The 23,958-nt window shown below is 37.2% G+C and overlaps 1 protein-coding gene across 6 annotated transcripts in view; it reads right to left on the bottom strand.

Moving 5' to 3' along the window:
* Positions 1-273: 273 nt before the first annotated feature.
* The window catches only part of LOC149221776 (long chain acyl-CoA synthetase 9, chloroplastic-like), a 124,820-nt gene continuing 101,135 nt past the window's right edge, over positions 274-23,958 (bottom strand). For all 6 annotated transcript variants that reach the window (XM_089385237.1, XM_089385241.1, XM_089385236.1 and 3 more), the window contains exon 13: positions 274-1,069. In XM_089385237.1, coding sequence (XP_089241363.1) covers positions 905-1,069 — 165 coding nt within the window. In that variant the 3' untranslated portion in view covers positions 274-904. The remainder of the gene's footprint in view (positions 1,070-23,958) is intronic.

The following is a 23,958-nucleotide window of genomic DNA, read 5'->3' as shown; positions in this document are numbered from 1 at the left end:
AATATAAATGAGCAGTGTATATGATGGAAGATCCAACATCAGAAAATCGTATACGATATGACTGGATAAGTAAATAAGACCAAATAAAAATATTTAATTATAGGCAAACCGCATATGCAGCCGCTATGATAAGACAGGCATCTAGAGTTAGAGAAAATTATTCAATGCTTACGGCTTGTTGGTGTTCGTTTTTATTATAATATGACAAGGCAATAACGTTACAGCAAATAAGAAAGTTTTCCCGGATCATTAAATATCTCACTGAACAGGTGGTAAAAAGAAACATTAGAAATACCAATATTTGATTACAATAAAAAGGAAGTATAGCAGCAGCAAAAATTACAAAAGACACTACAGCTAGAAGAACGTGAATTAATCAATTCCTCGCTGAATAGTTCTTGAGCATATTTAAAATACTATCTATGACTAACAAGGACTAAATTCCTCATCATAATCCATGCTTAAAGACACTTAATTTAACCATACGATTTATATTGTTTTTCAGAGAAGGCCTTTATAACTTTTCGCTTCAAATGCTGCTGTCAAAAGTCCAGTTTCAGGTGTCCATGGATCAGGAAGTATCTTGATCGTTGCAGGAATTCCAAAATTATCGATGTTCATGCATTGCAATCATTAGATTTGATTGTAACAAAAGCCAGTATAGCAGCGGCAAATGAGAACAGAAGTTCAACTGGGAGAAAATGCGTAGTTAAATTCCTCACCGAAGAGTGTTTTTAGAGCATATTTAAAATACCATCTACATTTACCGAGTATGATCTTAGCCACTGCATTGGGCTAAATTCTCCTTGCACGGACAAATTTTATCATGTTTTTCAAACTTTTTCATTGTCCCCAAATTCAACGACAGTAATCCCTCGCCATAATCCATGCTCAATAGTTCTACTCAACTATACAGTTTATTCAGCTCTTCAGCAAAGGTCTTCTTTATAACTTCTCGCTTCAACTTAAGTGCTGCTGTCACAAGACCAGTTTCTGGTGTCCATGGATCAGGAAGTAACATGATCTTTGAAGGAGTTTCAAATTTATCAAGCTTTGCACCCTTTGCAGCCTGTTATATGGCAACAGCACAAAACTATCAATTCCTGATATGGAACACAATGTATTTGCACTTAAAACCATGTCTATGATAAGAGATTATTAAATCCAACAAAAACCTACTAATCTTGTCGACAAGCATGCTTCCTTTTCCCATCCAAATAACTTTAAGACTTCAAAAAAGAGCTCAGATTTTAGCATTTTAAAAGAAATGTGACAGCAATATGACCCTATTACCTTTATAGTTGGAGTGGAGATATTTCTAAGGCAATATTAATTTCATTTTCAAAGGATAAAATAAACATAGAAACCATCTGTCAAATCCAAATCCTACGCCCTACCCCCACCCTCAGGCAAACACATCCATACACGTATATCTGCCTTGGTGGGACCCTGCAGAACTACCTTTAGTTAAATGCATAAACATTTCTCTAAATTGATTGGACTTGCTAGTTAAATAAATCAGTCAGGTGCTAAACCCTGCATTCAGAAGAGTTATGTAAAACAAGGTCAACCCAACAGGCAGGTGTGCTCATGCACATTACTAAGTCCCTCAAAAATGATACTATTAATATTTCATTATCTCCATTCTAACATTATCGACGTCTTGTCTCAACTGATTCTTCTCCTTTCATTATGTTCAATCTAACAGTATCAATATCTTGCCTCAACCGACTCTTCCATTCTGTCAACTTCAGCATTCATACAAACTTACAAACCTATTACATATAAAAGACAAATGAGCTTCACTGTTTGGAAAACCTACTGCAGCGGATTCAAATTCCATATAACGAACAAGGTTTTTATACACAGCAGAATATTCAGAATATCTGGAATATAAGAATCCCAACATGAGACGAATAATATATTTATATAAAAATGTTTGCATAGAAGTGATAAGAGATATGTTGATTACAAATGAGGGCCCGCTTATATACCTAGGCAGGTGTCCCTTCATGAACAGTGATGTCTTTTGAGACATTGCCACTTGAGTAATAAGTATCTAATTATTATTAACTATTAATTTTAATTATTTGTATTTATAACATTGCCTTCCTCTTTAGAAAAGCTTTGCCCTCAAAGCTTTTTGATGAGAAAGCATGTCAAAGCTTATTGATGAGAAAGCATGTCATCTGTGTCTTTGTCTTGTAATCTGTTCACATCCTTCCAAATTCTTGGATTTGTTATCTTCATTGAAACAAAATGATGGGATGATAGGATCCTCTGAGTAATAAGCAGAAATGTCGAACTGAGAAGGGATGTGGCCATCCTAAATCAATTTTCTGTGGAACTTCGCAATTTTTTATCACTGGGATAAATTGCTATCGTAAGACTAGATTGCGCATACATCAGTTTTTTTCAGAACATAAGTTTGTTGTTTCTGTTATGAGAAATACAGATAAGCAAACTGATTGAGATGTCTACTCTTGTGATTCAGATGTCGATAAGTTCTTGTAATTTGATTTTCCCTTATCATGTGTATGACAATTTCCTTATTTAATTCAGGAACTGATTCTAGTGGGTTGGTTATAGAATCTTCACTTGAATTTTTGTCGTCTGAATTGCAACTTCTGAATATGTTTTTACTTCAGTTGGGTTGTCATTTTCTTGAGTTGTGATATTGACTGGATCAATTTTCATTCATTTTTCTTCGACTTGAACATCTAGAGATTTAGAAGCTTCCCCTATAAATTGTTGTATTTTGCTTTCCAACAACTTCTTGTCCTTCTTAAGCTTTTTAATTTGCATAAATAATTTCTCGTTGTGGCCTTGAGGTGAGTAATTTCTTTGTTTTTGTTTGCAATAATTTTTTCAACTTCTTTCTGCATATTTTGCATTGCCTTTTGGTTTTCTTGAAAAATTACTTTTGAAATATCTTTTACGTCTTCTGGTGTTATTAAATCTGGCTTCAATGTAACACCCTATAGCGTTATTTTTTTTCTTTTTGTAGGAAAATGTCAACAAAAAAAATCCGTAGTTAGAATGGACCCTGGTGATTCAATCCAGGGTGAACCCAAAATTATGTCACCTCGATCGCTTCATAAGGATTGAATAGAGCACTGTGATATAAATGTATAATCCCCAATGTTTAATTGTAAGTCGGTCATGTCATTTTTTTTTGTTCCAAAGTTCGAATTTTTTCGATTATATTTGACTCGAGAATCACCAATTGGTTAGCAAATTTTGGGCTTATATAATTGTTACCTTTGGCAGAAGCGATAGAAATAGTAACATATTTTCCTGGAAGAGTTCCCTTCATTCTAAATAGCATTGAAGCATAGGTAAATGAAGTTCCTAAAAATCTTCCTTCATTTCCATATTAGACTCCATTCCTTTCTCGTTAGTGTGATTGATTCCATTTTTGTTTTGATAATTTTGTCAAATGATACTTTGTTTTGATAATTCTCATATAACTTTTAAACTTTATAATCTTCTTGTATGCTTTTAATATTTTTAAATATTCTAAATACTCCTTTTATGATAAGCCTTTATATATATATATATATATAACTTTTATGGCATTGACTTTATAAAATGTTTTTATGAATTTTAATTTTATGAAATGTTGGATACTATTTTCTTAAATTAAAAAAAAAAACTTAGTATAACCTAATGATGTAACGCGACTATATGATAGGGCACGATTGGACCATAGGACTTGAATAATTAATTCACCATGAGACCTACATGGCTATATGGGTCAAAACTATTGAAATGTAACTAGTGTCAGTTGTCATAACTGTACTTGAGTCAACACTTGATGTAATTATTGATGTACTTGTCAAAAGAAAAGAAAATGTATTTGTAAAAAGAAAAATCATTTTATTGAAATGGGTTTCTTGCCCATCATTTTGCCCATCATTTTGTGCTCTGTTGAAGCCTCGAAAATCGTTGCTTACAACATTGGGGGAAAACCACCCGGTTCGGACCTTGGTTGGCAGCTCCTTTTCCGTTTGGTGTAGTGGCTTCGACTGGGGGTAATGGGACCAGTTTCCCAATATAAATTATGATAGTGCTAATGGGGTGATATATGATAGTTCGGAGGAATGTTTAAGCTAAAAGTAATCTAATCTAAACTAATAATCACATGCATATATCCTAATTTAAACACTATCTAGCTATGACTATACCCGGGAATAAAATTGAAACATGTGATCTACAATAATGTCCTAAAGCAATTGGTAATAAAGATCATTCAACTGCAATAGGAAGTGAAATCATTTTAACAATAATCGTTTCAGATAAATAATTAGCCAAAACGATTGTGAAAGATATATCGCATAAGAAATTATTCATATATTCAGCATAAAATTTAGGCCATCACCATATAAAAGTGCAATAATGCTAACCAAGCTTTAAACTTTCATACATAAACAATTTGAAGAAAAATTATTGCTTAATACGTAAACAAAACAAAATCATGAGATAAAAGTACCATTTGTAATAAGTTTTGCTCATGTGTTTCAGCAATATCGACCTACTTCCAATCAATCCAACACCATCTAAGAGTACAAAAGAGAAATTTCAGTAGAAGATGCCAGATAAGATAAAATAAATCATGTTCCATTCATTTCACCAGAACTTCCTCAAATGGACAGAAGTGCATATTTTGAAGATTGTTTCTGATAAAAAAATTGGACCCCTCTCTAAATACATGAGAGGAGTTTAAATACTAAACTATAAATCCTAATAATAGATTATTACAAAAATAGTTGATGAGATTTAAACGACCTTCCTCAAATTGTGCAAAATAAAACAAAAATAGAATTAAAACATGGTGACTAACTCCTTTGCGTTTGATCTTTAAGATCGCAGAGGTCCGTCATGAGTTTGAGCTGTGTCGATCGGCGGATCGCAGATTTCAACTGCCCAGTGAACACGGCATCGATTAGTGCTGGCACCATTTTCTGCGTGGAAGAGGTTAGGCATCGCAAAGTCATCCACTGTTTGTAAGGTTTAACTAAATATTGTCAGTAACTCAGTACGCTTCCCAGTTTAACCTGGTCATTTGCCTAATTGCTTCCTCTTTTTCTCCTGTTGTCTGCCTCCACTGTTGTTCGAGCTGATTAACATTCGAAAAGAAACCTGGTACAGACTCTACCACCAGGTTTGCGCTGTGTAGATTTTCGTTGATGTTTTCAATAACACAGTTTATTGCTACTGTTGCAACCGTTGTTGCCTTTTCTGCTTGCCTAAGCCAAGAATCCCGGTCTACAAATAAAATTTATTTATGTGACTCCTCCAGTATAGGCAAATTGGCCTTCCTCCCATCCTCTAAATTATGCCAGGTGATGAAGTCAGAAACTCCTTTGAAGACTTCATCATATTCGAGTCTCATGTCAACGACTTGACTCGTTAACTTGTCACTAGTCTCGCACTAAGGACTCAACTGCGAGGCCTTCTAGCATAGAATTTCTTTTTGATGCATTAGTTGGGAGTTCACGCTGAGCGCTTCAATTATAAACTGATCAATGTTTAGGCTGTCCTTATACTTATCTGTTAATGCTTAAATCTGTGTTTCGTTTTCTACTAAACTGACTTGATGTTTTATTTGCATCTGCTCGAATTCTTGTTGGAGCTTGGCTATTTGCAATTCCGCTTGTTGGTTAGATTTTTCTTGCTCTAACTGTTGTTCCAACAGCAGAATTTTATTTTCCTTTTCTCTGAGCAACATTTGTACTTTTGTTGCTTTGTCAATGGTCGTTGTAGCATAGGCTCCTGCAAACTGAGACAGTCTAGTAAGGTTGTCAGATGGGTCGATGGGTGAGTCTTTCCAGACAATATCCATCGGTTCATTATCAGGAGTAGTAGCAGCTATAACATCCAACTTCCTCTTCTTTCTCTGTCTTTTGACAACAGCTTTGTGGGTTGGGCTATAGAACACATCTAAAGGAGGAATTTTCTCAATTCTCAAAAAAATTTCAGAGGTAGGAGTGGCAGGAATGTGCTCTACCTCTTGAGTACTTACAGTTTTCTCTACTGTAATTTCTTGAGTTGTTTTGTGTTGCGGAGTTTGTGGCTCAGGTGCTTGTTTCTCTGTATGGAGCTTTTTATTAAAATGCTCCCATTCTTTCTCTAAATCAATCACTGGGGGTTTTGTTGACTAGGTGGAGGTGGAATGAATTTTAGCCTGTTTTCTAGCTGAGGTTTGCTCAGCTGTCTTTTCTGTAGATTGGGTTGTATCCTTTTCTGACTCCTTGCTTTTGCTTCCCCCATTCTGTGATTGTTGCTCTGATTTCTCTAACTCCCTGGTAGACTTCTCTTGGGACTCTGCTTGGGAATCATCTTTAGAATTTTCTCTGGAGCTTCCTTCTAGGCTTACGCTGGGAGTTGGCTCCCTTATTGGTTCAATCAATAATTGGTCCAATGGGACCTTTAACAATCTCCTTTCTCTATATTCATGAAAGGCTTCAAGCTCTTCTGGGTCAAAAAGTAGTGATGACATGTGCTTCACTTCTGTGAATGTCTCTTTCTGTAGGAAGATGTCATCAAATGCATCTTCCTCATGACTGAATACCTTCACTTTTACCATGGTAGTGAAGTCTTTGGCAGTGCCATTTGGGTCATACTGGCGACCTGGGAATTTAGGTAATTTCAAAGATTGCATGATCTCTACTTCTTTGAATGCATGGCCCAAATCGTGCAATGCAAATGCTCCACACTGTAACGGAAATGTAGGCCAAATGGCCTTTTTCGCTTCCTTTAATCATTTTCTTAGCTCACCCTCACTGGCTGTTTGATAGGTTATCTCTCTAGCCATCAATTTGTCTAGAACATAGTATGGGAGGACATGAGGTGAGGTGATGCTCCCAAAAACCCTGATATATGTGAATGTTTCCTCCCCAAACCATCTGGCCACTAGAAAAATATCTACCTCAGCTTCCTTAAAAAACCTAGGGGCATCTCGGTTGTAAACCTGTTTGTGGATAGGCAGTATCACCCCATGACAAATTTTGTAAAAAAGTGGGTGAAATTGAGATTCCCACGTGTCCTTATGATATATATGAATGGGAAGTGGATCTTTCACAGTGCATTTCCATCCCATGATAGGAGATTTTGAACCAAAACAAATTGCATCCATCACATAAGCACTCATAAAAAATGGAGGGTAAACCTTCGTTGAGACACTCATTTTCCTCCTATAATCGATTATTGTCTTTGTTAAATTATCAAACAAAATTTGGGCCCAATTCATTATGGTTGCGTTTACGACTACATCTATTAATGGCAACCATTTTGGGGAAAATTTAGTGCTATCGGGCTTGCCAAACATCCTAAATAGCATGGCTGTTGCAAAACTATGGGGAGGAGAAATAGATGCAGTAGAGTACATACCCGCTTTGTCCTTTTTGATCTTGCCCTCATTATTCGACCAAGTCCAGGTGACATCTGTTGGGTCCTCGTTCTCTTTGGCAAACTTCTCAAGGAACTGTTTGTTGTAGATGGCTTGTGGCTCTGGTAGGTGGTACATAAGTCGTAGGTTTTCTGGTGAAAAAGATCCCATAACCTCTTGGCTTCTATTCTTAAATTCTCTGTCAGAGACATCGCCCTGATCAATAATCCACTTGACCATATCTGTGTAAGGGATTACCTTTGGGCGTGCGGCTATACGATGCAGAAATGAGCATGTCGTCTCAAAACTAGTGGCATCTGAGGAAGTACGACCGTTAGTTGTAACCTTTGTTTCCAGAAGTCTTGGTTGCTCTTTTTCTAATAAATCATACATGGTTTCCCATGTAGAGGTCCCTCCTCTGCTGCATGTAGTATCTATGAATAAAGGAGTCATTTCTGATTTCTCAGATGGAACTGCCTTGCCCTTCTTTGCCATTGCTCCCAAAGACTCTTTCTGTTGATTTTCCTGAAAATGGAGAAAAATAGTAGCTATCGGATATACAGAGATAAAAATGAATGTAAGCTGGGATAATACAGATAACTTGAAAAGGTGATAAGAAAGGAGTTTTACTTGAACGCAAGTGAGAAGATATCATATCACGTTGGATGGCTTTTCACACATAAATGTCATTAACTTTTACTAAATGCCCACTAATGGTTCGTTATCTCTTAGCTTTAATGCTCATTAATGTCTGCATTGTAAGTCGAGAAGAAAGCTTCTAGGGTGGCGAGCCTTTAAATTGCGAAAATGGCGATTTTGCGATTTGTGAAGCAATCTCGCAGATCGCATTATTGCGTTATGTTTGTATGCTTTCCTTATTGTTTCTGCAAGATGCAAGATGCGTGCTGCTTACTATTGTTTCTAGGGCATAACCCATTTGTCAGGTTTTCTTGTGTAAAGCACTTTTTATTAAGCAACGAACCTAAATACTTGTCTGTGACGTATCTCGGGAGTGGGTCCAGGTCTCAATCGCATTTCGCAATCTCGACGGATGGTAAGTTTGCGATGTTCTTTTAAATGTCTGAAATGCGATGCGATAAGGGAAATGTTGTTATCACAATTTCGCATCTCGCACATTTTAAGGTAACTCATTAAGGTGCGCCTTCTAAGAATAGTGATATGCAATGCGGACCTTAGTTTTATAATATGCCTTAGGACTTAGTTTATATAAGAAACGTACTAGTTTCAAAGTATCAAAGCGCGGAGTCCTCTTTTGATCGTTTTTCACTAGATTTGATGGATTAGCAAGGCTTTCAATCATGCTTGATCGTGCAATATGCGGGAAAGGGAAACATTTAATAGTTTTTTGAAAAAGTGTTTACTTGATATCTTGTTTTATTCCAAAAATTAATAAAGAAAATGCCTAAATTCTAAACTTATTTTTGGAAAGATGTTTTAAAGGGTCCCCATTTATTAATGTAATATTGACTACTACTATTAACAAATGGAGGGTTGTTGAATAGCACAACATGGTCCTAGGTCAAAGCACCCATTGAGTGCTCTAGGGGTCTTGTTGTCAAGTCAAGAGTCAAGGTCATGATGTACTAGCCCTTGGAGGGTCCATGTAACAAGGAAAAAAATTTAATGAAAAACATCATGTCTAAAACCCTCTAAGTGATAGGTCAGCCAACAGTCTTCATGTCAGCCTATAGAGGCCTAATTCACCTCCTAAGAAGCCTATAAAAGGAAATCGCTCTCCTCATTTGAGATACACACATCAAGTGATATCAATCTAATCCATGTGAAAAAGAGAGAACATCTGATCCAGCGAAGTTTATGGAAGGAGGAGCAAATTCTGTAGAGGCCAACAAAGGAGGAAAATCTGCCTTTGCAGCTCACACATGCAGATATGTTGGAGGAACTAGGGCTTTCCACAGTCATCATCTTCCAAAGAATTGGTTTGAAGTTCTGGTTGGCTCATCACTTGGGGTTTGGGTCTTGGGTCAAGGTCAAGGTCTTGGAAGTCTACATTGAAATTCTATAAGAAGAGATTTTTGTGGGTTTTCCTCTCTAGGAGAAGTTTTGTCCCTGGCTAGCAGCCTACATCTGGGGTTCTTGTGTTTTCACTGTGATCTTCTTATTGGCATTTGTATTGATGATAAACAGAACTAAAGAGTGATGATAATGTCCTAATATAAATCACAAGAAAATGTCAAGGATTAAAGAGAAATCAAATTAAATAAATACGCTAACTATTTACCCTAGATTTCCCAACATGGTATCAAAGCTAAGGCTTTGAATAGTGGGTAGAAAGAAGATAAGTTTGGCATTAATTTTACCTCAAGAAGATAGAGTTCCCTAGAACAAATTTGTGGAAGCAAGTAGAAGATTTTTTGGGTAGTTTTTCAGGCCCTGATTGTAGAGATTAGGCCGCAGGTCTTATCAAGGGTAGCGAGGGTATTTGAAGAGCATTTCAGCTCTGTTTCAAGAGACCAAATTAGTAAGGGAATAGCCCTCTCAAGACCGCATTCTTTGGCAGGCAGATCAAAGTCTTTTAGCTCCTCCATTAGTCCGTAATCATTGTATCAAGGTCACAGACTTACTGTAGTAGAGTGAGAGCATAAGGACCAATTTTGTAAAAGATGAAAGGCTTATCAAGCAGCCCTAATGAGGCCGCACTCAATAGTATAGGAGCGAAGGTAAAAAGTGGCATCACAGGTCTACAAAACCTCTAAAATATCTGAGCTTTTTCGCATCTCTGGTATGTATATTACAGTCACTATAGATCAGTAAATTCGTTCGAGTTTTGAAAGACTATTCTAGTTTTGCAAGGCATTCAAGGCCTATCTAGAAAAGAGCCAAAACCCTTGTTAAAGATCTGAAGCTTCTAGCCCTAGAAAGGAATCAAGTCCTAAAGGTTCACAATTCTAGGGTATAGTCTTGTGCATAAATTCCTCATTGGAAGAGGCTATGAGATCATTTCTGCACACGTACGTATATTTGTTGAAGGGATATTTTGAGTATAAGACAAAAGTACCAAAGTTCTGAAGTATAGTCTCACTGTCAAGAGAAACTCATAAAATACATTTGTATAAGATATATAAAGGTCTTCTCTATACCTATGCATGAGGTTCGAGCATAACTACCATGCAAGTGAAGGCTAAAAAAGAAGCCTGGTTCTCCTCTTATTTTGAGCATAAACATATTTCAAAAGGACTCAATTCGAGCCTCGGTCACCAAGGAAGAGGAGCCGAGACTCCCATTACGTTTTTGTGCATGAGGGAGACCTCAAACGAAGGCACATTAGGCTTATCAGCTCATACAGTCCCTTGTACAACCAGAGGAGAAGCATAATTGTTTCTGCGCATATAAGAGAAGGCTTATCACCTTGCTAGGTGGCATAAGAAGAAAAGGAGTTTGTGCATAGCAGTGACGATTTTTTGGGCACATATATATACACAGTACAAGAAAACAGTGAGCCAACTTGTGGTAACATTGAAAGGGCAGAAGGTGAGGTCACATATTTGTGACAGCGACGCCATAAGTGCAGAATAATTTTGAGATTGTTGATAGTCATTATAAGTTAACACTCTGTAGACAGTTCTTTAACAAGTATTATTGCACCTGTAGCAGTCAGTCTAGTGAAACATGTGCATAACGAAGTGGCTAGCACAGAAGCAAAGATTTATTGACTTTGAAGAGATAGCAATCTAGAAACAGGTCACGATGTTATGACAGTCATCTCTTTGAAGGAAGATTCTCGTTACATCAGTTGTTGACAATATAAGATAAGTTTGGTATTGTCAACATTTTGGAAACTTCTAGAAGTCCCTAGGTAATTGATATATCACTACAAATAGTCCTCTAGAACTGTACATCACTGATAAACAAGTAGAAGAGAAATAGTATATTGTTCCTAAAGCAGGAAAAGATAAGCAAATAAATACAGTGAAGATGCACACATTGAGGAAAAAACGATGAAGAAACCATGGCATCCGGAATTGCAAGCCACTACGACAAAGGTACACTAAGTAAAGGAAGATGGATGAGCCAATCCTATGTTTTAGCAAACATGATGGAAGGAGGGAACTATAAGGACCCTTGCATCCTTGGGCACTTTGATAGATTCATGATATAATTGTGTAATTGTGGATGCCTGGAAGAGTTAATAACAACATACGGAAGGATTCATGAACCTGATATAGCAGTCAACTAGCCGATAGTAAGGATCATTTATGGATCCTCCTTTGTGATGTCATGAAATGTGTAACGAACAAGGTTCATATACGCAGCAAAGTAATCTTCAAAATACTTCAAAGACAAAGACATCCATTGTAGGCAACTAATATATATTGAATATTATATAAAAGAATTGATATGAAATGATTACAAATGAGAATGAAGGCATGCTTATATACCCTAGGCAGATACCTCTTCACCAAGGATCATGTCTTTAGCGACATATCTCTTCATTAACTAATTACTAGTAAACTGACTTTGTTGTCTTCTTTTGTGATTTGGATGTCGATAAGGAGTTTTTACAGTTGGACTTTCCCTTATCATGTGTGTGGCAGTTTCTTGATTTACTTCAGGTACTGTTGTTGTTGAGTTGACCACTGAATCATCAATTGGAATTTCCATTGTTTGGACTGCAACATCTGAATATGTTTTACTTCTATTGATTTCTCATCTTCTTGAGTTGCGATATTGACTGGATCAGTGTTTGTTCCTTTATTTTTAACTTGGACTGTTACAACTAGAGACTTCAATACTTATTCTTGAGTAAGTTGTTCTAACTTGTCATTTAGTGACTTCTTGTCACTTTTAAGCTTCCTTATTTGCGTAAGAAAGTTTTGGTTATGATTCTTTAGACGTAAAAGTTCGCCATTTTCTGAATCGTTGACTTTGTCCTTAGTATCCTTCTTTTTATCTTTTATACTTTTGATTTGTTCTAATAACCTTTGATTCAGGTCCTTTAAGTGCAGAGTTTCTTCTCCCTTGTCTGATAGATTCTTGTTGAATTTCTTCTCAAGACATTAATTTTTTTCTTCTAATCTTTTTCTAATATCTTTTGGACTTCTTGACCTTCTCAAGTATTGTTTTATTATGGTCCCTTCAATGCCAAATTTCTTCGTTACTTTTTGTTGATTCTTCATAAAACCGATCTTCAAGATCTTTATATTTCTCTTCTGATGCTTCATTTTTTTGTTGAAACTCCACGAGCTCTTCTTTTAATCTTTTAATGTGTATGTGGTTTACCTTAATGCTCTTCGGTACTAAATAATCTTCCACACGCTGGACAACTTAATTCACAATTTTTTTGAACATATGTATATCCAATTTCGTTTAGACAAAATGGAAATTTAGTCCAAAATGTTGACTTGGTTATTGGACTCATCTTTCCTTCTTTCATTTGCTGATTAGAGCCCATTTTGAATTTTTCAATAATTTTTTATACTTTGACTAAGAATTATATAGATACTTCCTATGAGAGAACCACTACTCCAAAATATAATAAAGTCCTTGATGAACTTTGAACACTTTATTAGGGTTCCTTTCTTTAAATTTCTTCTTTATTTATATACCTCAATTTTTCTTTTATTTATATTTTTCATAAAGTATCCCTTCAAAGACTTTGTAATTTATGATATAACTATTTTTTTAATAATTTATTATGACTTAGCGTATAACTTAATATCCCTATAATATATTTAAATTAACTTTATTCAAATTCAACCTTCACTTAATAATGTTCCAATGGTCGTTTTTAGTATATATTGCCTTGTAAATAATTTTTATTTTACGTTTCTTAGTTCCAATCTTTTCGTAAGGTCGCGGTTGTACGAAAAGAGCACGAGCAAATGACATCTAGAGTGGATAAGGTTACTGCAGGTGGGATGACGGTGGCAAAGAAGTGGCTATACAGTCGAACCAATGGGGGATGAGGAAGACGAGCATGAACGGTGACAGGGATACAACAAAGGAATGGGAGGCCTTGTGGGCGGCTTGATGGCAGGATGGAAGTTAGCAGAATGAAGACGGAGTTTGCAGTTATGGCAACCGTGCAGTGATATTGTGGATAGAGCGGCGGACAGGGCAATTGTTGTAGCTATGATTCAAGTGGTGGTCGGCTTATTGTGGCGTCAGGTCAGATGGTTGTCGACTTTAAATGTAAGTGTTCCACAGCGACGATGATTCAGCGGCCAAACGATGGCGTAGTGGTGGTTGGTTCAGTTGTGGCTGCAAAGGCTGCAGCAGCAAAGTGCAACTGTCAGAGGTTGTAGCGAATCGTGCAGCGAAAGACTAGAATTTGCGGCAGTGGCAGCTGTGCTTTTGAACGGTTGTGGCAACGATTGTGGTTTCGAACAGTCGCGACTGCGGTGTGTTTTGTTTTGTCGACGGTTAGGCAAATGCGGCAATCTGACAGCCAGTGTGAATTTTTTTATATCAAACGTATTTTTTTCAATTTTTTATTTATTTATTTTTGTCAAATATATATATATATATATATATAAAATCTCTTTTTTTAACCTTTTTCATGTTTTTTTTCCTCAAATATATATATATATATATATATATATATATATATATCTCTTTTTTTAACCTTTTTTATGTTTTTTTCTCCAATTAATTTTTTTATGATTTTTTTCTTTTTATACAACATTTTTCTCTTTTTCTCTTTTTTTTCAATATTTCTGATTTTTTTTTCATTTTTATTTTAATTATTTTTTTCTTTTATGGCCAAGGGCCAATTGGCGAAAATGCAAAAACTCCAAGCTCTATGTAGTGAAACGCTTCAATTGCACGACAACAAGGTTGACAAAGACTTTAATGGCCAAAAGTTGAGATCGAAGAACGTGGCCCTAATACCAATGTAACGAACAAAGTTTGTATACGCAGTAATAATCGTTAGAATACTTTGAAGACAAAGACATCCATTGTAGGGCAAATAATATATATTTAATATTATATAAAAGAATTGATATAAGATGATTACAAATGAGAATAAGGGTCTGCTTATATACCCTAGGCAGGTACCTCTTCACCAATGATCATGTCCTTAGGGACATACTCTTCATTAACTAATTACTAGTTATTTAATAATTGTTTATTGTTTTTACTTTTACATTATTTATATTATTTTATTCATAGCAAAATGAGTTCTTCATCTTGGGAAGAATGACCATAATGATATCATTGCTATAGTCTACTCTCTGTTTTTGGAGGCCTCTTAAGAAGCCTGTCGGTTCAAGTCATAGTTTTAAAAACCGCTCAGAAAAACCGGTAACCGGTCAAACTGGCCGGTTAGCTAGCTGGCCGGTCTGAACCGGCCTAAAAACCCGGTCAGACCCTTCATTTGCCCGATTTTTGGCCCTAACCGGTGAAAACCGGCCGGTTTAGGACAAAACCGGCCGGTTTGTTACAAACCGGCCGGTTTTGTCCTAAACCGGCCGGTTTTAGGCACAACCACCATAAAGTTAAAAAAACATGTTTTTGACTGTGTTTGAGGGGTTTTGGGGGGGACTAAGGGTGTTTCAACCCTAACAATGTTGGCAATTAATGGTAATGTTAAATTCTTGAAGTAAAAGTGACATTTCCTTTAATTTTCATTTTCATCCTTTTACTTAAATTTTTAACATTACCATGAAATGACTCAGGATGTTTGAGAGTGGTTTCGACCTCATTGGATTTCATATGGAGAAACTAGAAGTTTAGATTTCACTCAAAATTCAGCAGACTTAATGGTTTTCAGGATTTCATAGTTTGGGGATAAACAATAAATGCAATTAGAGCTCCAAATGATAACAAAAACTCCTGATCTAGATCCCATTGTGTTGGACAATATTGATCCAACATCAGAATGGGTGGAGGAGACTGAAGAACCTGTGTTTGAGGCTGATTTTGATATCGACATGGCTTTGGTAGGGGATGAAGCAGATTATGTGGTGGCATCAGAACCAGGATCAATAGCGGCATCAAGGAAAGGCAAGGAACCAATGGAAGGCACTAGTCATGCAGGTCGACAAACTCGTGCTTCCATTAGGTCCACTTCTATTGTCATTGGTGGCATTGATACTGAGGTTGCAGATCAGGCTGAGGCATCCTCAGACTCTGAACCAGATGATGTCTATGTAGCTCCTGATGATGATCTTGTCTCTACTACTAGTAGTGGTAATGAACTTGATGATTGATCATGTGTATACTGTAGACTTGTAGTAGGCCAATGGCCTCATAGCTTGCAGCAATGTTTTTGGACTTTATAGGCCATTTAGAGCCTCATTTGTTATGTATTTTGCTATTTTGTTGATGATATGTATTGCACTCGGTGCCATTTTGATGTATTCACCTTTACATGGTATATAAATGAGCAAACTTTGCATATTGTGTCTCTATTGGCTTGGAATCATGGTTTTACATCTTAAAAATAGTTTTGTTTCATTAAAAATTAATTATTTAATGTATTTTTTTAAAACCGGTTCGTTTAGACCAAACCAGTGCCGGTTAGACCGGTTCCAGTCGGTAAACCGGTTCATTAGGTGGACCGGTCCGGTCACCGGTTCCGGTTTTAAAAACATTGGTTCAAGTACAACACGATGGACCTCATCCTGGAAATGAGGAGCAAGGCTAGATAATTGGTTGAGATATGTTTCGCTTAAGACTTTGATGAAGATTGAAGGAAGACCTTGATGTTGGTAAAGACATGATATATTGTTAGGTTCTACTCGATCCTGCTATATGAAGAAGATTCACTTTAAGAAAGATATGATGACTCCATTGGGTTGTTGCCTTGGTACTTAGTCTGAGGATCTGATGTACTCCACGATGACATATATGATAGCAGGTTGCATATGGTTTGATGATCAAGCTTGATGATGATTAGTTCGTGAAAAAGGGCCATCATAGAGAGGTAGCTTTAATTTGATGTTCATTTTGATTTTGGAACTCATCTGGTTGAGTTAAAATAGGGAAACTAAAAGAGGGTTGTAGAAAGTCACCTACAACAACTAGTACTCATGTTGTTGAATGGAAGATCCTGAAAGAAACATGACTTTAAAGAGACAGTTGTATCAAGGATAACCAAGAGTGGAGTAAAAGATCACTTTCAAAGGAAGAAAAAGGATAACATAATTTTTCGTTCAACACTATGGTTTGTTGAAGGGAAGTGATGTAGAAGATGGCCTATGCCCTACAAAGAAGTTATGAAGAAGAAAGGCTCCATGATGAAGAAAGTTGAAGTTTATTTATAACATGATGATTCTATATATAGAGGGCCCTATGAGGTTCAAAGAAAGCTCGCACGTGTGATGATAACGATAGAGCCCTGAGAGCTACTATCATAGTAGTTGATGATTGACACTTCTCCCTAGTTGAGAGGGAGCTCCTCCCTGGTTGAGAGGGAGTGACAAATATGGTTCTCTGCTTCATGTGTCATGCACTAGACCAGGACTAACAGTCGTAAGTCTTAGTGAAGGCCATGAGGAGAGAATGGCGTCTGAAGGATTGGGTAAGCATTTGAGATAGATACTCCTTGAGGATTTGGAATCTAAGATAGGAAGTAGTCTGGTGACCGATACTCTTTGAGGATGAAGTAGGGCATCCAATAGGTAAGAGTAGTCGAAGAGGAAATTCCTTGAGGATGTGTAAATCCAAGACAGGAATAGTCCTAGAAGGACATACCTTGTGAACATCCGGATGGGGTATGTGCCTTAAGAGGTAGTGTGGTGTCCCACGTAAAACCTCCCAACATTGTGCTTTGATCTATTGAGAGATAGAGCTTGTTAGTCAAGGCCTTGCTATGTTGACAATGTTGGTTGTATATTGATCATAATGTTGATGCTGAAGATGGCTTACCAATCCAACTCTTATGAAAATAATTCAACGGAAGTATTGTCCTTGTACCTATGGTCAATTATGAATACCTCCCTAGTTAAGAGGGAGTGTTGAAATGTAACTAGTGTTGGTCTTCATAATTGTACTTGAGTCATGACTTGATGTAATTATTGATGTACTTGTCAAAAGAAAAGAAAAGAAAATTTATTTGTAAAAAGAAAAATTATTTTATTGAAATGGGTTTCTTGCCCATCATGTTGTGGTCATAGGTCAAAGCACCCATTGAATTCTTTAGGGGTCTTAATGTCAAGTCAAGAGTCAAGGTCATGATGTACTAGCCCTTGGAGGGCCCATGTAACAAGAATGAAAAAATATTTGATGTAAAATGTCATGTCTAGAAGCCTCCAAGTGATGGGTCAGCCAACCCTCTTCATGTCGGCCTAGAGAGGCCTAATTCACCTCCTAAGAAGCCTATAAAAGGAACTCGCTCTCCTCATTTGAGATACACATAACAAGTGATAGCAATATGATCCATATGAAAAAAGAGACATCTGATCCAATGAATTCTATGGAAGGAGGAACAAATTCTGTAGAGGCCAGCGGAGGAAAATTTGTGTCTTTGTAGCTCACACGTGCAGATTTGTTGGAGGAACTAGGGTTTTCCTCAATCACTATTTTGCAGAGAATTGCATTAGGAGACTTTTCAGGTCTAAAATGGGCCTCCTAAGGAAATTATAAAATAATAGTGGAAATAATAAAATAAGATTAGATTACATCATCAAATTTTAGAGGGAAAAAATAAAAAAAACTACCTTTTCAACTCGTATTTTCAACTTATCTCCCTATGGGTTTACTCACATTTCTAGCGGGAACACTCGTTGGATGCAGAATTTGATTTCTCATCCACGGAGTACCCGTGTTGCATACTTTCAATGGACCCTGCTACATGAAAAATGAGAAATAATCACGTTTTTCATGTATTTCTCATTTTTCATGTAGCAGGGTCCATTGAAAGTATGCAACACGGGTACTCCTTGGATGAGGAATTAAATTTTGCATCCAACAAATACTCTTGCTCGAAATTTGAGTAAAACCTTAGGGAGATAGTTGAAAATACAAGTTGAAAAAAATAGTTTTATTATTTTAATAATTTTTAATCTTTTTACTTTTTTACCCCAAAAATGGTGAATCATGGTTGACATCATCATCTTGAATATTATTTGTTCTTATAAAGTTTGTTTTGGTGTACATTTTTCTTAAGAGGCCCATTTTAGACCTCAAAAGTTCTCTAGTGGTTTGAAGTTCTGGTTGGCTCATCACTTGGGGTTTGGTCTTGGGTCAAGGTCAAGGTCTTGGAAGTTTTCATTGAAATTCTATAAAAATAAATTTTTGTGGGTTTTCCTCTCTAGCATAGGTTTTGGCCCTGGCTAGTAGCCTACATATGGTGTTCTTGTGTTTGCATTGTGATCTTCTTAATGGCATTTGTCTTGATGATAAACAAAACTAAAGAGTGATGATAATGTCCTAATATAAATCTTAAGAAAATGTCAAGGATTAAAGAGAAAACAAATTAAATAAATACCCTAATTGTTCGTCATAAATTTATCAATAAGAACAAGAGATGGTTGTACAAAATGGCAGTTTGTTGAATTGTACTATTGAATGTGAATTTACAGATTGTGGCCAGGAATAATTAAACAATCAATATATATAACTTCAGCAGTTGTGCTTTTGTACAACGGCAAAGGCTTGTGTTGTTGTGTATGGGCAGTTGGTTTCATATGGCAGTCATACGAATGACTATTGTATGAAAATTTGGCAGCTTTTCCAAACAACAACAATCAAATGGTGCAAAATATTTTATAGCCATGACTTTATGGATGGGTTTTGCAATAATCAATGGTTTGTTAAATGGCATCAATTGAACTATAACCTAGAAACACTACTAGTAAGCATCAATTAAACTATAACCTACAAACACTAATATTAACCATTCTCACACACAAAAATAGTTACCCAATCAACATTTCTTCATTTTATTAATCAGAACTTACTTGGGCTCCCTTACTTGGAAAATGGCCCAAACTGAGGAAAGTACATAAAATAATCTAGATCTAATCCAGCTGATCAAGCCCTAGACTTGGCTGATTTGGATCTCCTTGTTGCCCCCTTTGCACCTTCGTCGCACCCAACACACTTGATAGAAGTCCTTCTCCACTCACCACTGAGATGCCTCTCCCAATGCCTTGTGCCCCTATATTTGTGTCTTCTCCCTTCACTTAGCCCTTCTTTTATAAGCTTGAGTTATGACCGAATCCACAACCTAATCTCCAAAGTGATTAACAACGAAGATTAGATCTTGCCTCACTTGAGATTGACAGTTGAGATTTATCTAATTCACCAATGCAAATGACCTTTGCATTAGATTAGATTAAACTCACTTTTTTCTTATAAAAAAATTACTTTAATTATTAAAGTAATTTGCTAAGGTTCAAGGGCTATTGGGCGACTTCTTGCATGCCTTAACACTTAGGCGTATGCAAAACTACCTACCCGAGCTACAAACACCAACATTTTTAGACAGCAAGGCAAACCCAACCACACAATGAAGAAAGCCATCGCTTTTAATGACACAAAGCAATAGATGGAGACCAAGAAGCAAAGAGTGATATATTAAACAATTAACATAATGATATATTTAAAACTATGTTAATCCTGCTATATATACTTGTTTCACGTATGCCTTTTCACTACGATCATGCGTTACCCAAACAAACTTACTTGGTGCTAACAAAGCAACTTATGATTACCATGCTACCCAAACAATGTTGATTTTGCATTGTTCTATGCTTAACACAATCACGTATTCCAATTCTTCTTCAATGCGTAATCAATTAGTCAATAAATTCAAACTTCTAGTAATAATAAGCAATTGTAGATAGAACAGTAAATCCAATGCACAATAGAAGACAACCAAGAGCAATAACAAGAGACACAAGATTTAGCCAAAGACTAAGGAAAATCCCCACAAGGGGGAAAACCCTTTCAGAATTCTTATTCTATTAGATTGTCATCAAATGTTCAGCAAAGATATGCAATGTCAATTTCATCAACAAAAGAGTCAAAGTCAAATCTTTGACTATCCATGTGATCAACCAACCAATATACAAAAGATAAGCTTCAAAGTCAAATCTGGCCAGCAAGTCGAAACTGCAATTTTTATCAAAGTCAACAACAGCAAATGATGCCCTAACCAGTCCACAAGTCAACAATCAAACCTCCCCCAAAAGAGATCGGTCAACAGTCAAACAATTTAGCCTTTGTGCTCGTCAAATCTCAATGAAAATAGTCCTCAAAAGGCGATCAAAGGAGATAGAATGCTGGCTGTCAAACTTCAGTGAACAGATATGCGATCAACCCAAAAAGTGCCCAAAAAAGTTTGGTTCCTTCACTTGTCAATTTGGCCTCCAGAAATCAGATTTTTCCAAGTCAAAGCAAGTCAAAACTCAAAGTCAAATTTGGTCAACAATTGGTCAAACTATCCCAAACAGAAAATTCAATGCAAAAATCAAATTTTCCCTTCTTTCCTTCGCACATGTAAGCTTGGATCTCCAATTGCAAACTTGTACGAATCGATCAAGAGAAGGGGTAGAAGAAGAGACGTGTGATGATGATGTCCAAACGAGGTGACCTTGAGTTGTATTTATATGCGTTGGAGGAGACCCAATTTGTCCTTTAGGCCAACCTGTACTTTTGTGTACTTCAGGGTTTTTCATTAAAAATTATATTTTTCCTTGACCAAATCAAATTCTTCCAAGGGCTAGGAGGGGTCTTTCTTGATGAGGAAGGTTGTCCAATGGAGGGAATTTGTCCCTAAGCTACCAAATTAACTCTCTCTCTCAGCTGGGGAGAAATTTCTCACTGCATCATGAATCTCATCTCAACAATCTTGTCATCATCATTGTTGAACCAAATCAAATCTCATCACTACTCATCTTTGCTCATCTACTGAACACTCTCGAATCTAAAGAAGAAGAATCATCGTCACAAGGGAGCTCCAGCTACCACCCTATATCCAAGGACAATATACGAGATCCGCTAACCGCAACAGTAAAGATCACACTCTATCATATTGACCTGTGACAATAGGCGAAATATACTTATCATGAGGTAAGGATCACACTTTGCCCTATTGTCCACTGATCCTTCCCAACTAGACCCTCGAGAGTCAAGTGGTACAACACCTGCATCCCATCACTTGAGCAAGATTCGACTTACCATAAATGGTAAGGATCACACCCTATCTCAAGTCACCTCAACCCATTGGCCAAATGGGGAGGAATAATCCCAACAAGCCCAGCTTGTGGGTAGGATGCCAACTAGGGTATACTCTGCCACGTCCCAAACTTAATGGTAAGGGGAGATACCCACTTTTCATAAATAACAAGGCTCACACACACACCCGACAATGACAATAGGTGAGATCTACTTACCACAAGGTTCAAGATCACACCCTATCCTAGTGTCCAGAGTTCCCTCAACCCCAGAAGCTCTTTAGCTTAATTCCTCTTCCTATGAGATCAAACAGGGGGGAAGATCATAGCTCAGTATTCTAGATCAGTCATGACCCTTACCCCTCACCCAGGAGGGTCACATCCATCAGTCCAAACTACTCTCTGAAGACCAAGAACTTCCATTTCGACAAAGCTTTGGTGAGTATGTTTGCTACCTACTCATCAATCGAAATATTATGGAGTCTCACGACTCCTCTCTGCACCATGTCTCGTATGTAGTGATACCTAATCTCAATACGCTTGTACTTGTCATGAAACACAAAATTCTCTGCCAATTGGATCCCACTCTTCTTGTCACAATATATCACCGTCGTATCTAATACTTGCTCAAACAGCTCTCCAAAGAGCTTTCTCAACCATACTACCTCACAGCTAGCCATGCTAGCAGCAATATACTCTGCCTCAACCATGATAAGGGCAACGAACTTCAATTTCTTGCTCATCCAAGATATCATGGCAGAACCCAAACTAAAGCAGCACGCTGATGTGCTCTTCCTGTCAATAACATTTCTGACCCAGTCAGCATCAATGTACCCATGCAGTCTCACATATTTGGCAATGTATCTCAGACCAAGGTTAATCGTCCCATGCACTTATCTCAGCACATGCTTGGCAGCAACCTAATGTGCATGAAGAGGCTCAGTCATGAATTGACTTGGTGTTAACTGTAAAATGTATGTCTAGACGGGTGTTCACAAAGAACATCAATGCCCCAATCAACTACCAATACTCAAAGGATTTGCCAAGTCAAGCCCTGCAACATCTCCACGCAACTTATTGAAGTTCATCTCTATCAATGTGGCCATGGACTTGCATTCTACCATTCAAAATCTTTCCAACAGTTTCATAACATATTTTCCTTAAGAAAGGAAAATCTCACTAGGCCCTTGCCACACCTCTAAGCCTAAGAAGTAATGCATCAATCCAAGGTCTTTCATTTCAAACTTAGAGGCTAGCTCCCTCTTACACTCTAGCATCAAAGGCTCACTACATCTCAAGAATACATCATCAACATAAAAAACCAAAATAAGGGGCATACCTTGGACCACATTGAAGTAGAGGTTCAGGTCGGCATTGCTTCTTGTGAATCCAAGCTTCACCAAGTAGCTATTAATACAAGCATAGCAGGCTCTAGGGGCTTGCTTCAATCCATAAAGTGCCTTCTTTAGCCTGCAAACATGAGTCTTTTTGTCATGTACTTCAAAGCCCTGTGGTTGCTCAACATAGACTTCTTCCTAAAGTATGCCATGAAGACATGCAGCCTTCACATCCATCTGGTGAAGAGTCCATGCTTGACTAGCAACAAGGGAAACAATAGATCTAATAGTAGTATGTGCAAATATATCATCATAGTCTTCTCCCTCTTTTTGGGAGAAACCTCTAGCCACGGACCTCGCCTTATATTTCACAATACTTCCATCAACTCCATGCACAACCACTTAGAAGTCACAACGGACTTCCCTTTGGGTCTCAGAACAACTTCCCACACATCATTCTTCATAATAGATTCATATTCTTTGGCCATAACATCTTTCCAAACCTGTTCTTTCACTACTTCTTCAAAGGTGGGAAGCTCAACCTAAATAATGGTGCTCATATATACAACATATCCATGGTATCGGCACAGCTTCTTGCTTACTGTAAAAGTTCCTCTTGTAGCAACATGTCTTTTAGTGTCCTGTAAAGTATCACAAAGCTAAAGTGGTCTCTTTCTAGTAGGGGGATCACATGGAGGAGGATCCAAGGGGTCCATTGGTTCCATGGGATCATCAACAACATATTTCTCGGGTTCAGGCACAAAAGGACCTTCTAGAAGATCCATGTCATCATCATTCTATTCAACGAGGGGAGGAGGAATATCCCTTGCTTTTCCAAGGGCAGCATCTTCATTGAAAGTCACATCCCAGCTAAACTCGATATTCCTTTAACCAGGCACATATATTCTAAAAGCTTTAGAATTATCACAATACCCAACAAACGTACCTTCCTTTCCATTAGATTCCAGCGTGTTCCTCGTCTTTTGGCACATGAAAGTACACGGGGCAACCAAAGACCCTCAGATGGCCAATATCAAGCTTGATACCTATGAACACTTCTTCGGGAGTTTTGTCACCCAGGGCTTGATGAGGAATCCTGTTTTGAACATAGACCACAGTATTAGTG

This window comes from Pinus tabuliformis, chromosome Q, assembly GCF_031772625.1.
Source record: "Pinus tabuliformis cultivar Carrire ecotype Pingquan chromosome Q, CPIR1, whole genome shotgun sequence".
In the NCBI taxonomy this organism is placed as follows: Eukaryota; Viridiplantae; Streptophyta; class Pinopsida; order Pinales; family Pinaceae; genus Pinus; species Pinus tabuliformis.
This window is presented reverse-complemented; position numbering and strand designations above follow the sequence as displayed.